This window comes from Aristolochia californica, unplaced genomic scaffold (genome assembly GCF_029961685.1).
Source record: "Aristolochia californica isolate CCGP_79_NKW_82.1479 unplaced genomic scaffold, dmAriCali1.0.hap1 SCAF_9, whole genome shotgun sequence".
NCBI classification, from domain to species: domain Eukaryota; kingdom Viridiplantae; phylum Streptophyta; class Magnoliopsida; order Piperales; family Aristolochiaceae; genus Aristolochia; species Aristolochia californica.
Genome location: NW_027182290.1, coordinates 34,116,091 through 34,132,238, shown reverse-complemented (window position 1 = coordinate 34,132,238; position 16,148 = coordinate 34,116,091). Strand labels below are relative to the sequence as shown.

The 16,148-nt window shown below is 38.3% G+C and overlaps 1 protein-coding gene and 1 pseudogene across 1 annotated transcript; both read right to left on the bottom strand.

Annotated features, from left to right (window-relative positions):
• Positions 1-3,959: 3,959 nt before the first annotated feature.
• Positions 3,960-5,072, bottom strand: LOC137942216 (uncharacterized). Its single transcript, XM_068787921.1, has one exon. The coding sequence runs from the start codon at positions 5,062-5,064 to the stop codon at positions 4,102-4,104; it is 963 nt and encodes a 320-aa protein (XP_068644022.1). The 5' UTR covers positions 5,065-5,072; the 3' UTR covers positions 3,960-4,101.
• A 6,621-nt stretch (positions 5,073-11,693) lies between these two features.
• On the bottom strand, positions 11,694-15,698 carry LOC137940840 (uncharacterized; annotated as a pseudogene).
• Positions 15,699-16,148: the final 450 nt, after the last annotated feature.

Sequence of the window (16,148 nt, the reverse complement as noted above, 5' to 3'; positions counted from 1 at the left end):
CACAGTTTGCAACCATTCCCATCGTTCTTCTTTCTGAATCACTCTTAAGAATTAGTTTGACGTGAATTACATATTCTCCTTGTCGCGATTATATGTTGATTCTCGTCTTCTTCGAAAAAAAAATGAGAGTGCCGATGGAATCACAAGGACTCTGATAACCGGAACCCAATGTGCCGCCGTTCGACGGAATTTGATAACCGGAACCATCTGAATCACACCTAAATAGAAACATCGTAACCAATGCCGCTCCGGTGCATTTGGGTGTTCAACAGTTCGCATAGATCTGAACTGCGTTTCTCCAGGGAGGATTCATCCTTCTTCTGTGTCGATTAGATGGATTAGTTTCTCTGTTGGTCAATCTTAACGCTGTGCATTTCAAGATGAAAATTATACACAACAAAATTTATCATCTTTTCAGATCAATGTTGGAAAGTTAAACATACCTATGAATTGTCAACAACTAGAGTGAAAGAAAATATTTCAAATTTGTTATAAATGATTGCAAATTGTAACCTGTAAGCAAAATCCTTTTAAGATAATGTAGTATTTTTTAGGATGAAACTTGAATCTGTGATGGTTTCTCTCTGAAGAGAAGTGTAAAAAAATATTATAAATACTGTGGTATTATTAATGAAATTTTAGTATAGTACCCCTTTTTGTAAAATAATAAGACAAATAACCAAAATTTGAAGTTAATTACACAAATACCCAATTTTGACCAATCAACAACACGTGTATAGTCAAAGGTGACACATAAGCATTGATAACTTATGTGGTGCCATGTAATCACAAAGAGTCTTACACCATGTCGCCCGCCACGACATCGAATACCATGTAAGCCCTTCACATCAGTTTGCCTTTTTTGTCCCATTTTTTTCATGATTTATTTAGGTTATATTTAATTAAAAATATTAATTTCTAGTTTTAAAATCATACACATTTCATTTCAATACCCTCACTTTAATATGACAACAAATATAAATTTTATTATTAATTTTTTTAAAAATTATTTTAAAACTATTAATACCTTATTTTACTTTTGTGGCATGTGATGATATGGCACAATGACATGTCATCAATCATGAATGGTGATAAAGCATTTAAATGACATGGCAAACTATGTGTCATCATACATGGAGTATGACATGGTTTACTGATGATATGGCATGAGATTCTTTGGGTACTGGCATGTCACCGCATAAGCGGTCAAAACTTATGTGTCACCTATAACTATACAGATGTGCAGATGACCAGTCAAAGTTGGTTACTTGTGTTATTATTTTTAAAAAATTAAGCAGTACACTAGAACTCCCTATTATTAATTGAAATCTTAGAATGGGTATTTTCAAAACCATGGAATGCTACATTAATTTGAAAGATTTGGCAATGGTCACTTTAAAGGTTGTCTTCAACTTGCAGATTTCAGCAAGATATTCCTAATCAACTTAGGGTTTTAATGTTTCGTTGTTGTCACTCACTGTGACACATCTAGTTTTCTCATACTCTACTGTCATTTTTTTAGCAATCATCGTTGAAAATCTGGTGTAGAGAAGTTTCATTGAAATGCAAAACAACTAGTTATGTAACGTGGTGAACATTAGATGTTCTGGGAGACTCTTTTGTAACATTGCATGCATTATGGGGGAAACCCTCCCCTTACTTAGGAAGGGTCCTCCTTGATTACCCTTTTTTTAATTTTTAGGCATAGGCATTAGGGGACCAGCGTGCTCCCAATTTTTTGTTGAATGAGGAGAAGTATGCCAACGTCCAACCCTCTTCTCTTCACTTTCTCTTCTAAGAGAAAAAACAATGGAAAAGTGGGAGCCCTTCCCTTAATTGAGACAGTTTTTTTTTGTTAGTATTTATAATTTGCATATATTCGAGAATGTTGTTAAGCGGGAGCCCTACCCTTAATTCAAATAGTTTTACCTGCCCTTAAGACTCTTGACTCTGAAGGATATCCCATCGTAACAGAAGCCCGAAGACCAGACTTCTATTACCGGAATCAGAGGCAGAAGACTAGTTAGTCGAGTGGCAGAAAGACCTAATTACCGTTGTAATTATTTTGTATAAATTAAGTGTAAACTCTCACCATCAATTCGTGGTGATTACAAATATTTTAACTAAATCTTACATGGTATCAAAGCACCCTTCATCACCATCGTCGCAACGTTGACAACCCCGTCGCACTCCTCTAGCTCTGCATTCGTTGCCACTGTAACTCTGCTGGATTTACGCATCGGACCTTGGCCCCAACAATTTTGATCTACTGTCCCTCTGTCACCTTCCCCTCTTTATCTGGCTAATGGGTTTTTGTTTTTGAGCGAGCTGCGCCTCGCAGATCGGCTGTAACATCGGGTTGAATCTTGAGTTGAATCACTCTTCAAGACGAAAATAAAATCTCTCACTCGTCATCATCGTCGTAGAGATACCGTCTTTCCCACCGAGGTGTCTCTCTGTCTCTTCTCTTTCACTCGAGCGTGCTATAACCACTACGGTCGTGTTGACCCGAACAACTCCTTCACTGTTTATGTAGTAAAAAAAGTCACCTCTCTTCTAAACTTTTTCGGTCCAACTTCCTCATCTCTTTGTCCTGTCCAAGACATTGATCTCAAGCATTAGAAACATGCAGTAGTCGGTCTCTCGGGTCAAACATCGTTGGTTGTTGAATCCTTTAATTTTTCCACTTTTATACCCTAATTCACACGATTACCATTAAATCTCCTCCCAACATACTTCCTCTCGAAAAAAAAAAAAACAACTTTTTCCTTTCTAGAGAGTCAAAATCTCCTCAACTGTGGATGGAACCGTAGTACCACCACCTCAGTTTGTCGCTGCGGATTCTACCACCCCTACTATCAAATATATGGCTTGGAAAGCAATCGATTAACTCCTTCTCAGCTTCCTCACTAACCAATGAGGCAATGGCCGAAGCTGTTGTCCTCTCCATTGCATGAGAGGTCTGGTTCATGTTGGAAAATGCCTTCATCAACAAGTCAAAGGCTTTTATACCATGTAAAATTTAATTAAAATATTTTTTATAACCATAATTGAAAGTTTACATTTAATTTATACAAAAAAATTACAACTGTAATCTGGTTTTTATGCCTCTCGGCTAACTGGTCTTCTGCCTTTGATTCTAGTAATGGAAGTTTGGTCTTCGGGCTTTTGTTAAGCAGGATATCCTTTACAAATTGACTTGTGTGTTTTTCCCTTTTGTGGTGCCGCAACTTGTATCCTTGATGGAGGCTTTCGAGGCTACTTCATACATCTATAATGTAAGCCACATAAGTTTGTGTGCGAAAGGTTCTGAACCATATGGGAAGTTTTATTTCCATCTTCAGAAAACCGTGTAAAAGATTTACCCCAACAAAACAGATACCAGAAGTCTGTCCGTAAACAAGTGTTGCTCTGCTGGACAATAGCCCAACTGAAGACAATATGGGCTTTCCTTCTTTCTCTTATCCTAATATAAACAAGAGTTTTTGGCTTTTGGGGTTTTTCTTATGTGCAGGTAACAACCTGGTTGGATGCAAATCTTGCCCGTTCCTATCGCTTCAGTCTCTTCCACTACAAAATTTCATGCTTGGGCGGTCTTTGATGATTCCAAAAGAGATTGATGAAAGAAATAGAAGATGCATAATCGAAGAAAAAAGAAAAGGGTTTGATGTGGATTTAATAGGCGAGGAGGAGTGGTTCAGGAATCTGGATCAAACCATCTACATTCCAGGTTGTCAATGAGCTGAGAAGCTACTGTTGGAGCCCAACTTGAATTATGACAAGAAGCAGTGGAGACTGGACAGATCTGAGAAAAGAGTTGCTTTAATTTGACCCCTTTTTTTTGTTTAAACAAGTTCACAAAATACACGAAACCTTTTCCTGCACAAAAGTCAGGGTTGCCCACACCAGTATCGTATCTATCGTTCTCAAACCGAGTTAAAAATTTACGCAAGAGATTAAAAGATAAAATAACTGAGATAAGAGCAGTTTACTCTGAACATTTAAACAACATTAACGCTCAAATGTATTTACATCGATAGCAATTTTTACTTGTTTTGTGTGTCGAGCTTCTTTGCTTGACGCTTTAAAACAAGTAAGACCTCACCGCGTCACGACACCGGGACACGACGACGGCGAGTCTATGTCGCCGCCCACAATGACGGCGTCAGCGTCAAACCAAGTGAGTCCATCCGGGTCCGTCGACGGTGCCGTCACGTTTCTCAAGTTTCTTACGGAGACAGATCCGACGTCATCGCTTACGTAAACCTTCTCCACCCCGTTGGCGTCGATTCCCACCACCTCCCGCCGGGGAGGCTCCCACTCTGCCACCACCGCCGGAGTCTGTGGCCCCATTCTGGCGTCCCAAAACTTTAGTGCCACGCTGCGAGTTTTGTCCACTCCGGCCGGACACGGAGCTGAAAGCTGCGAGGTTTGTGACCAGCCGGCGAAAAAGGATTCATTTCTGTCGAAATCACATGTCGAAATGTATCCGCACCGGTCAGAGTTCTTGAATCCCAGACCTAATCCGTCCCATAGCTTCACGACATTAGTTGAAAATTGACTCTCACCGCCTTTGTCCCCAGAAAGGTCAGATAATCGCCGCGGTCGGCGCTTCAAATTAGATGTTTGACTCCAATTTTCGTCTGATCTCTCGGAATCTGCAACGAAAATAAAGCTTTGGCCCCTTTTCCCCGCCGTTGGCATCAAGAAACCGTCTTCGTTTTCCTCTTCAGAGTCGCTGTCCTCTGAACAGGATGACGAACAGGAGGATTCTTCGTCATCGTCGCCATTATCGTCGTCATAGTCATCGCAGTGAAGCAGAGGCTGAGATATTACAGTATTGACCGTCCGTAATCTGAACAAGAGCAGTTTTGTCCGTTTAAGCAGGCTGCTGAAGGTGGCGAGAACGGCCAGAATCAGGGCTCCCCATGTCCAAAAAGTGCGGAGCTTTGCAATTTCATCAATTCCCGATAGACCGAAAATTCGGGAAACAAAAGAAGGGTTCTGCAACCGGCTAAAGCCGGCTTCAAAGTCGCTGATTCTGCTGATAATGGGCACCTCCATGGCGTCAACTACCCGTTCCAAACTGAAAAAAACAGAGCAGTACTAAAGCAGAACAGCTTCTAATCACCACTTCCTCTGGAGTTCTACCTAACAAAGAACCTGGAACGTCGGCAACAGCGTTCACCAGAGAAGAAGAAAAGGAAAACCGACGGAAGAGGCAAAAGCAGCAAAAAATCAGACCCAGGCAACTGATGAAAGAAGAAATGCAGATTGTGGAAGGGAAGGCTGGAGAGGGTAGACGGCTATTTAACGAGCGAGACAGGGAAATTTCAATACAATAATCTACTCCACGTGGCGAACCGTCTCCGGTCAAGTGGCTGGAAAGAATAGGATGCTGTTTCCACGTCAGAAAAAGGGATGAGTTTAGGGAGTCAGCAAGGGAAACAACTTTGTCCTTTCGCTGAGTCAGCACGTGATCGGTGCCGTTCTCGAAACAAACGAGTGGCCGCGCCAAAACTATTCGATCTTGACCACCAGAAGTCCTACACGTGGTGGAAAATGACTGGATTTCTGCTTATCGGGACGTCTAATGCGCACGGTGCGAGACTTATGTTAGATTGCAAGTGGTGGGACCCAGAGCACATAATCCGTTTCTTTATTCATGTTTCTGTAAAAAAAAAAAAAAAAAAGGGGTATACATTTTACCTGCTTTGTACGATAATTGACACCACAAACGAGAGGCTGATAGTGTCCACACGGGTTGCTCGTGGGAATGTGCAAAAAACACACGTTCCTTGGTAGGCCACGGTACGCACCATAGTGGATAAAGTGGACCAGTTTTTTCATGTGTGTGGTGGGCCCTAAAAGCAATGACCCTTTTATAAGACATTTGCACGTGTGCAGTGTGAGGTGGTGGTAAAGAGAGGCAGTCAATCGCGTGCTTCCAGTGTTGAGGGTACCACTACATTTCAGGCCCATTTCTTTAATGCATAACGCTGTCACTTAATCCACATAAGACCGTGTTATTGATAGTTGTTTAGTGGGTTAGAAACTTAAGAATAGAGTACATTTCAAGATAATTGATTATTATTTTATTATTAAATAGGGAATTAGTGAGAGAACTTGGAAATTATAATCTTATATCCAATTGTTACGGCACATCTGTCACTCCCGGATATGTCATTCATAAGACTCACCACAGGCACGGCCTGCGTTGGTGTTAGGTAGAGCTAATAGAAGATTAATAGCCAATAATTATTTATTATACGAAAGGCTTTTGGCTTGGATTATCAGGGGATTTGGTGGAAAGAAATAGGCGGTGGTTAAGAACCTCGTAAAGCTTCCTTTTTACTCTCTTGAGAAATGAAGGATAAGCGTTAATAGCCCTAGCAATAAGCCGATGACATTTATTAACAAGGGGTAGCGGAGCCTAGCTGTCATTATAAAACTCGGCCGACCTTCCTGCTCCCTATCATTTGGGTCCGCCATTGGACCATTCGATGATTATCCACAGCGGCGCCGGCCCGTTCTCTTGTTCTCGTTTAACAACAGTTTATAAAGGATACGACGGTGAATATCAAAGAAAATAGGAAGCATTTCTGATCACCTGTTCAGTTTCTACAAAATACACGGCGGAAACGAAAAACCGATTGGAAATTTTTTGGGCCAGTCAAATACCCGAGGCAAATACCACCTGATCGAATATTTGAGAAACTCTAGATGAATTCTTTTTCAAGTGTTTTTGATTTCTATTCAGTCAAATCATCTGGCGGAACTTTTAAATGGGATATTCTTTAATGCTGTCAGCATAACTTATTTGAGCATCTCTTGAGACAATGGTCCTGCACAGTCTTTCCATTTAGAACACTACGCAGATAATCTCGAACCATGATGGGATTTCTAGATTTACGTAGAACGTTTCCTTGGTTGCTTGTTTGACGGCAATGGTGGCTTGTTGAACTTTTTAAGTTTTCACGTGGCATCATTGACGGGTCTCTTTTATTGGGTCTGCTTGAGCCAACCAGCTTCAGTTTGACGCAGATCCAGATGCAGACGTGACTTTTCCTACTAGGTCCCATCTTCTAGTAGCCAATTTCTTAAGAATTGTTCAGTGTTTTCTGGCTGAGAAGGCGGATAAACGAATTTACTGTTTAGTGCTCGAGTTCTTGCTAGTGGCTGCTGAACGAGTCCAGTCAGAATAGCCATCGAAAAAAGAAACAAACATATAAAAGGACTAACATCTAAAGTCTATCCGGTGCTACCTTTCTTCTTGTCTTCTTTACCTCCTTCCAGTGCTGAACCACCACTCTCTAAGTCTTCTCATCCATCTCTCGGTGGTCGGTTTCCTGGGAGGAGAATACATTGTAAACATCTCCAAGAACAACAGTAGGATAAGATACTTAACGGGAAGGAAAGCCAGAAACAATGCCATCAGAACTAGAGTTAGTGCAACTCTTTCTGTTGCCTGAGAAGCAAAAAAATCATAAAAATTAACATTGACAGTCAATGCAGTAATGCTAGCAGAGTAACCAGGAAAATATGTCAAGAGAAATAGAACAGAGCTATAAGACAATTCCACAGGGAGTATTAATCAACCTGCAAGTAATTGTAGGCATGGCTCATGTTGAGACTTGGTATGATCATATCTTCGCTAATAAACTATATAATATTGTCAAGTTGATTTGGACTTAATTTCACGCCTAGATCTAGATGAATGGTCACATGAATTTGATGTGAATCCCACGTAATCAAATTACATGTCGGCAAATTTTCTACAAGCACTTAAAGGGTAATGTTCTTAGAATACATACAAAGAGACAGACAGACATATAGACACACTATAAAGAAAAAGACTAAACCAGGGGAAAGGCAGCCAATAGCAGCGCCCCCAACTTCAAAAGGAAGACATTTCCATCTTGACCCAGCTCCTCAACTTGAGAAATAACATTTTGAATAGCCAAGAGCTGCTCCAAGGTGTTCATTGGAGGCGGAACCAGGACCTTGACCTCATCAACTGGTCTCCCTTGGCTAAAGCATCAGGTGAGCAGCATACAGAGAAGAACCAGATCAAATGCGTAACACACCCATCCTCTGCATCATCAAGTCAATGAAGTTTTTTATTTTTCCAGAAATTCAACATGGTATCAAAGAAGCCATCAGAGATAATGTGATCATTTTCTAATCTATCATCTCTAGTAGTTTAGGTTCATATTCTATATTTTTTATTTCTTTCCTATCCCAGTACTAATTGTTTTCTTAGCGCTTGCACTTCCATAAAGAACTTTTCATATTGCAAATTATATATTGACGGAAAGATCTTCGAGTCTACTTTCCAACTCAAAAAGAAGTTTAGCAATCAAAGGTTTATACAAAGAAAAATTGATATTTGAAACAACAAAGGTCAGACTGTAAGAGAGGTTCGAGTAGTCGCAAAAAACTTCAATTTTTGAGGCATTTTATGCCGTCAAGAACGAGACTTTATATGGAGAATTATATGTCAAAAGAAATATTCGTAAGTTTATTTTTTATGTATCACACAAATTCTAAATCCAAGTTTTTAGAGGGAGATTTCAATATTGGAAGACACAATGGTCTTTATGTCTTTTGACATATAAAGAGGTCATAACAAATTTCATAAAGAAAAAATTTCATGTCAATCTGATCTATATGTAAGGAGATATTCACATGGGAGTCGGCAACTGTCAAATAATGAATGAAGAAAATAAAGAGGTCATAACAAACTCAAGAACAAAATTTTTATGTCAAATTAGGTATCAACTTAAAACTTTTTGAGCCTAGTTTCTTAATAAACAAACAGTTTGTGAATCTAATATATCTTGTGGGAGATATTGATATCAGAAGTACTGAAGGTCAGTTCTGTTGAATTTTATTTTTTTTCCTTTTTCCTTTCGTATTATCTCTCTATGCATTGACATGAGTTGAGTTTCCTTTTCTCCTAGATTCCTATTTTTTTAGCCATATTTCTCTTCTAATCAAAGAGTTTTGCTCATACTTAATCCTAGTCTTATTAAGGGCAGTTTGGGAATTTCACTCTGGTAAAGTGGTTTCCCAAGTTTTCTCTTTATAATTTGGGAGACACCGTTATTAGGATTGAATCATCATCACCAGAGTAAGATTATCAGTTGCGGCTGAGAGAGGTTAGAGAAAAAAACACCTGTAAGTGTATGCGATCTCTCTTGGAAACTATTTCATCTTCATAGTGGATTACTGCAGCGGCGAAAGACAAGACGTAGTCTCAACTTGAGGCGAACCTATATAAATCTTGTTGTATTTTTGTTCTTGTTTTTCCTTTCTTCCGTGATTATTATTATTGCTCTCATTAGTTTGGAATTAGGGCATCTAATTCCTAACATCTTCCACATTGTCAACTCTAAAAATTATGATCACCCCAAAAAAAGTTATCTTCGTCAAATTTATTAAGTTCTACTATTAGGGTTAAAAATTCACATTCTAGAATTCATTTGGAAGTATGAGTAGTGGAAGTTGTTTTCCTTCTAGTTAATTCGATTCTACTTGTTTCCTATATTATAAATATAGGTTCATTGTACTCAAATTACATAAAATCAATGACATTTTCACTTTACAAAGAATTCAACAAGGATGATATGGTGTATGATGAAAAAACATTAGCAGCTCTATACTCTTGTTGAGCTATAAAAATTCCTACCTTTCTGTTATTTTATAAAACTCGCCAAAAACAAATCATTTTTATTTCAAAAACATGAGTTAAAGTATTGCATAATTTTGAATTTGACTTACAGTGGGAAGTCTAGGACATTGCAAATGAAGAAATAGTTCAGATTTCTTTGGAATGAGCCCAACATTGAGGTTCATTACGCATAAACAACCAACAGGGCAACTTAGCTTTTATGTCAAATGAGAGGATTTCTATCTTTCTATGCCGTAAATTAAGGGGGCCCAAATATTGTGGTCAATTCTACCCTTTTTTCTGCAGCAAACACTTCCCTCAACTCAAATTCTAACCTTCTTCTTCTTTGTCTTCCTTATTCTAAACGTCCTCTCATCTTTCTCTTACACATTTATTATTTTAAACATAATTTCATGGCTTCACTGCAGACAAATTTTTTAAATGGTTTGGAATAAAACTAACCAGAACCACAATGACAGCTTAGCTACATTCTAATCCCGAATTGTTTATTTTTATTTTTATTTTTTGAAAAAATAATTATAAATGCATAAAAGCCACAAAACTAAACCTGAATTCAACCACTGGAGAGAGCTTGAGAAATACAAGATTTAATCTCAGTATGATGCACACAAAATATCCATCCACATACTTAAAATGTCCACTGGATTTCCCAAATGACACCAAGGACACATCTGGACCAGACAGTGCATTTACAATAATAATAGTATTTTTTTTGTATTTATTTGGCTAACAAGAAGATTTGCACAGATGGCATATTGCTGCAATGGTAATGTTACCGGGAGACTGGGTACACAAAGACTTGCCTAATGTAAAGTCTCTGTTTAAGGGAAATCTTTACATAGTTAATAGTTTGGTAAAATATAAACCCACTATAATTAGGGTTATCCACTATTGAATTTCAAAACACCAAAAATTGTCCCCCCCCCCCCCCCTCCCCCAAGAAGCCCTGAAATCTACAATACTTTTAAATCATAAGTAGCAAAGCTAACAGAGTTCATGGTCACCTTGTTCGTTTGAACAACTGATTTCTAGTGCTCTGAAGGAAATTACTCAACAAGAGAAAGAAAAAAGGAAAGGAAGTTGTGGAGCCACATAGACACAGAGGTACAGAAAAAGAAGCACAAAAATGCATACATGCAGATCAACTATAGTACCTGTCCTAGTACAAAAAGAACATAGGAACCCTGCATGCGAACCACATGTGATGGTACACCATATTGCATTCTCCATAAATATACCAAATATAGATACGTTGCATGGATGGCCAAACAACACAGCATTGTAGAAGTACATATAGCATATAATCTACACAATCTTAAACATGCATGGTAGCTGTAAATAGTTCGTATTAATCCTTTAATAATAACAAACCTGCATATTAAGTATGCACCAATGGCACAGACTGCCAAAGACTTAATGGGCACATCTCAAGATGCCAAAAAAGAAATATATTGTCCAAATTCAGTTAGAGGGGGCAGTAGGTCCTGCAAAGAACAGACGATTCCAGTCAGAAATAAAAATCCACTTAGAAAGGAGACAATAAGACTGTCAAAGATTGCCGTGATGAGTATTTGAAAAGAAATAAGGTCATTCTGACCATTACAGCATGGCCATAATACCACATCATATTTTTCACGCTTAATAAATTTAAAATGAGATTGGCATGCATAATGTACAGAACAAAATTGCAGTCCATTTAAACCACTATTGTTGACTAATTCAAATATCAGGATCAAAAGTCAAATTTATAAATGTTCCTGAGCGATCACAAGCAAATGAAACTTTTACGAGAAACTGCCAGTTACTCGATCTCAGCAATGACACTAGTTCCGTATGTTTAGCCAATGTATATTAACCTCTCTATTGGTAGCTAAAAACAATAACCACCTTGATAAGTTCAATTTTATTTTTTTTACTAATGCGAAAAATTCTATTAAAGAAGATATCATTACAAGATTACAAGAAGCACAACGCAATTGCCCAAGCCAAAGCAAACAAATCAAGCTGTATCCAACAGGAATGAGTCACCTACAACAATATGATGTAAATTAACTCCCATTCTAGTAAGAGAATCAGCAATAGATTTTGCATTTCTCAAAACATGATATCCAATAAAATCAACTCCCTGGCATACCAATGAATCTCCTCACAAATATGTAGCAAATACTAAGGCGGTCATGCAGAATAAGAACACCAACCGATGACAATTGTAGAATCGCCTTTCATGATAAGAGGATAAGAGAAAACTGTTTATACAACCACAAACCATGGAACTCAGAACACGCGAAGCACTGCATAAAGAGGAGAAGACAATCATATCTTTCAATGATCTCGAAGGACTGCACTGTGAAAATGATTGAGCACCAGAAAATTTACTCACCAAAAACTTGATGAAATAAATTTTTAAAGTTGGATAGAAATCCATCCAAAAATGATAACAAAGTTAGGAGGCCTCTTCCCAAATAGTAAGCACAAGATCTTTCTAATTTTCATCCATGTGGGGTTATTTTTAACACTCCTCGTCAAGTATGGGTCCTCTTTGTGGTTCCGACATGCGGATAGTTTTGGGAGGAGGCCCCCATCAAGTTACTTGTTGATACCATGATAAAGTTGGTCAAAGTCCATCCTAAAATGATTAACCAAGTTAAAAGATCTCTTCCCAAATAATAAGCACAAGATCTTTCTTATTATAGGTCTATGTGACACTATTCTTAACTTTAAGAAAGATCTTTTGCTTATTTCTAGAGAAGATAGCTTCTAATTTAGCTAGTCATTTTGGGATGGATATAAACTCAACTTTATCATTGCATTAGAGTGGTTATCTAAACAAGGGCCTCCACCAAATAATGTCTCTGTGTAGGAGCCATAGATATGACCCATACTTGAGGGAGAGAGTTAAATATAATCCCACGTACAACAATGAGAAAGATCCGATTACTTGAGATGAAACCTTCTAACTTGGTTAGCCATTTCGTATTGAACTTTAACTCAACTTTGACATAAACCTTGTGCTCAACACCTCATGATTATGGTTCACTCTATCAATGTTATGTTGTACCAGGGAACTCAAATATCCATAATGTATTAGCCAAAGGAGCCCTGTATCGGTCTTGAATATATTGATCCCTTCTAAACCAAATACCAAACGTGCATCAAATGAAACTCATTAGCTATATGAGAAAACCATGCTCAAGATCATTTCCGCAAGCAAATCTAGTTCCTATATTTCTTATTTGATATCAGTAACACCACAATCAGATTCAAGAAACTGGAATATGTTGTTCATTTACCAAATGGAGCAGAAACCAAGATATAACCAGTGTTTATACTGGTCACTAGATATTTCTATACCTTCATTACAGCCAAAATGGTGTCAATACCCTCTCCTTCAACTCCGTCAACAGTTGTCTGTGCCAATTCCACTTTTTTACTGCTGCCTCCAAAGAAGTCATTTCACCAACAACAATATCGCCCACGAGAACACATCCTTCATCAACAGCTAGTGTGCTACTCCCCAATACAGAATCTAAGTTGGACAACATAGCCATAGCAGACATGGAATACATTCCACTCTGCACTGTTACAGTGCTTCCTAGTTCCACCTCATGTGATGACAGCAAACTAGCAAATGCCTCCAATATTAAATCAGTACCAGGAAGACGGTCCGCTACATTGAACATAAGAAGTGCCTCATAATGAAGTTGATCAGTGGCTATTATTTCTTGAAGAGCCTGGACTCTCAAAATACCTAATACCGCCTTTGAAAGTGCTTCTTTCTGTTGAACTCCTTTAATTTGATATTTTCTTATAAACTTATGAGCATATAAAATTTCCTGAGTGATAGCTAACCAATAGTTTCATCGAGAGTGGCCCATGAGCTCTGGCAACTCCATGACAATTGTTGGAAGCTGGGCTCAAGCCCACATGACCAAGGAAGACCCACATATTTAAGGAGTAGGCCCACACGTCCAAGAGAGGTGGCATCATGGTAAATAAGAAGACTTCTCATAAAGATGGTACAAGGATGTAATTAGACAAGGAGGAACATGTCTATTTATGTCTTTTCTTATGTAAAGCTTGTAGCCTAAGGGCATTATGGATATTGTAACATCCTCTCACAATCTATAAATAAAGGCCCTTGGCTTGGGGTAGAACATTCAAGCTCTCTTCCCTTCACTTAATTCGTCCAAGCTCTCTCTTAGCCTAAAGGCTCTCTCTCTCCCTTTCTTTCTTCTCTTATCTTCTTCTTTTCTTATCCTCTCCCTCTCTTACTTTGCTCGAGGTTCTAATCGTGGGATCCTAAATTCAACAACAACTGGTTCAGGTCTACAGATAAAATGCTCACATTATGTTAAGGGCAGTAAACATTAACAGAAGTAAAAGAATAAGAATAAGAAGAAGGCTAGCAACTTACATTTTAACAGATTTATAGAGCACGGCCTTGTCGAACAGTCTTGTACCCCATGGACCAGTCAACTCAGGCTTAACAGTCTGTCTCAGATCTTCGGATAAATTATATACTATTTCTTTATCAAAAGATACAACCTTGAGCGGCTCAAAGTAAAGGGTATGATCTGTCAGAACTAATCTACCTACAGGCAGCAAATATTAACTTGTCACCCTAGGAAAATGCACAATGGTAGACATAAGAAACAATCTATATTTATGATATCATCAGGTCAGCAGTGAGTTTGACAAACCATCAACAACTTTTTCCAATGAATCCACCAGGCCAAGTAGATGTTCCCACGTGTTGCAATACCGGTTCGGTGGTGACTGTTCCATCTAAATCAAGGATTCTTTCACCTCTAGGTAATCGGAGACCAGAAAGAAGGGATGATTCTGACTGTGTCTTCATTTTCTTTATTGCTCTGAATAAATGAATATTATTGGTTAGCCAACAGATTTTGGTTGCAACCCATGTGAAAACTAGAGTTGACATCTCAAGAAAAGAAGCTAACATGAGATAAGAATGTAGAAATTCTACTGAGGTTTATATTTTAAGAGAGAAGTCTACAATGACGAATGCAAAAGGATTCATTGACATCATGGATGATGTGCCTATCAGACAAACATGAAGCTATGAGATATGATAAAAGTAACAGAGCACAGACATATGATGCCAGTAAAGATTTGCATATTCAGCAAAGATGAGCCAGTAGAATGAACTGAACCAAGAGAATTAACCTTTCCAGTCCACCAAGGTACTTGTCGTAGACAGAGAAAGGAAGTCGACCACCAGTTGAACCTGTAACTGCTCCAAAGAGATCATCACAGGTAATTAATTACATCAACAACAGTAGGAACTGCAGGTGCTATACGAGAAAAAGCTACGCTTCTAACAGTACTCTCCACATCTATCTGCAAGTAAAATCGACCATTCAGCAATAATTACACGGCACAGAAGGATACTTTTTTGTAAGCTCTGTTTCTTTGGCTGAAAAATGCAAAACTACTGCTTCAGTATTACAGAAGTGGAATAACTATGTGTCTACATTATTTTAAAATTTTACAATTATACCTTCAGTACCGGTTGGCTTGTAGCAGCAGGAGCTTCCCAAGCCAGCATCATATCGCGGAAGTGCTTATCACTGATATGACCTACTTCTTGGAAAGACACAGAAAGAGCCCTGAAACAACAGTACCCCAATAAATTTCTAGCATACCGAGATGGATGCTTTACGAAATCAGAAGCCTCTAAGTCAAAGTTGTGTTGAAGCTCATGCATTGACATATCAAGGATTCTGCACCAAAAGGGCAATAACAGAAACCGTAATATCAAAAGCCAGCTCTATGCATCATGCGTTAAAATTCTGGCCCTGAGCATCTCAAAGGAAATGGGCTTTGAAATAAAGATTCTGAGGCTCTACAAAGCATGGAAATGCAGGTCTACAAACAACACGATGAGGATATACTTTGAAGTTTGAACAGATTCATCATGTGGTTCTGAACGATAACAGTAAAAACAATTGAAGCAGATTCCACTAACAGCTGAGAACGGCATCGTATCAGGATACGCAAAAACCGATATTGATAACTCCGATACATGACTATATCAAACTTGTTTTTATCTGTTAATACCATAAATACGTAAATGCTTGGGTTGTGTCAGTGCGTGTTAAGCGACGTTCGGAATTGAGACATACAATCCTCGTGCATATACAACTCACTAATTTGGTAAGTTAAAAAAGATACTAGGTTTTTCATGTCCGGCGGACTGTTAAGGGTGTATTTCACCGCAACAATTACATGTTTAGCATAGGCGTATATTAAATTGGGTCAAGGCTTAGAAACCTCTTTTCTAATTAATAAATTTAAGATTTTTGTACTCATTAATTTATGTGAATACAACTGGATAATTTAAGTGTAAGATAAACCCTAAATTATTCCTAAACACTTCTCCTCACGTGTAGTCCTCTTTTGTAGCTCTACAAGTGGATAATTTTAGGTATAT

Bases quoted from the DNA above. Each gene is read 5' to 3' on its own strand.
- LOC137942216 (XM_068787921.1), bottom strand. From the start codon at position 5,064: ATGGAGGTGCCCATTATCAGCAGAATCAGCGACTTTGAAGCCGGCTTT.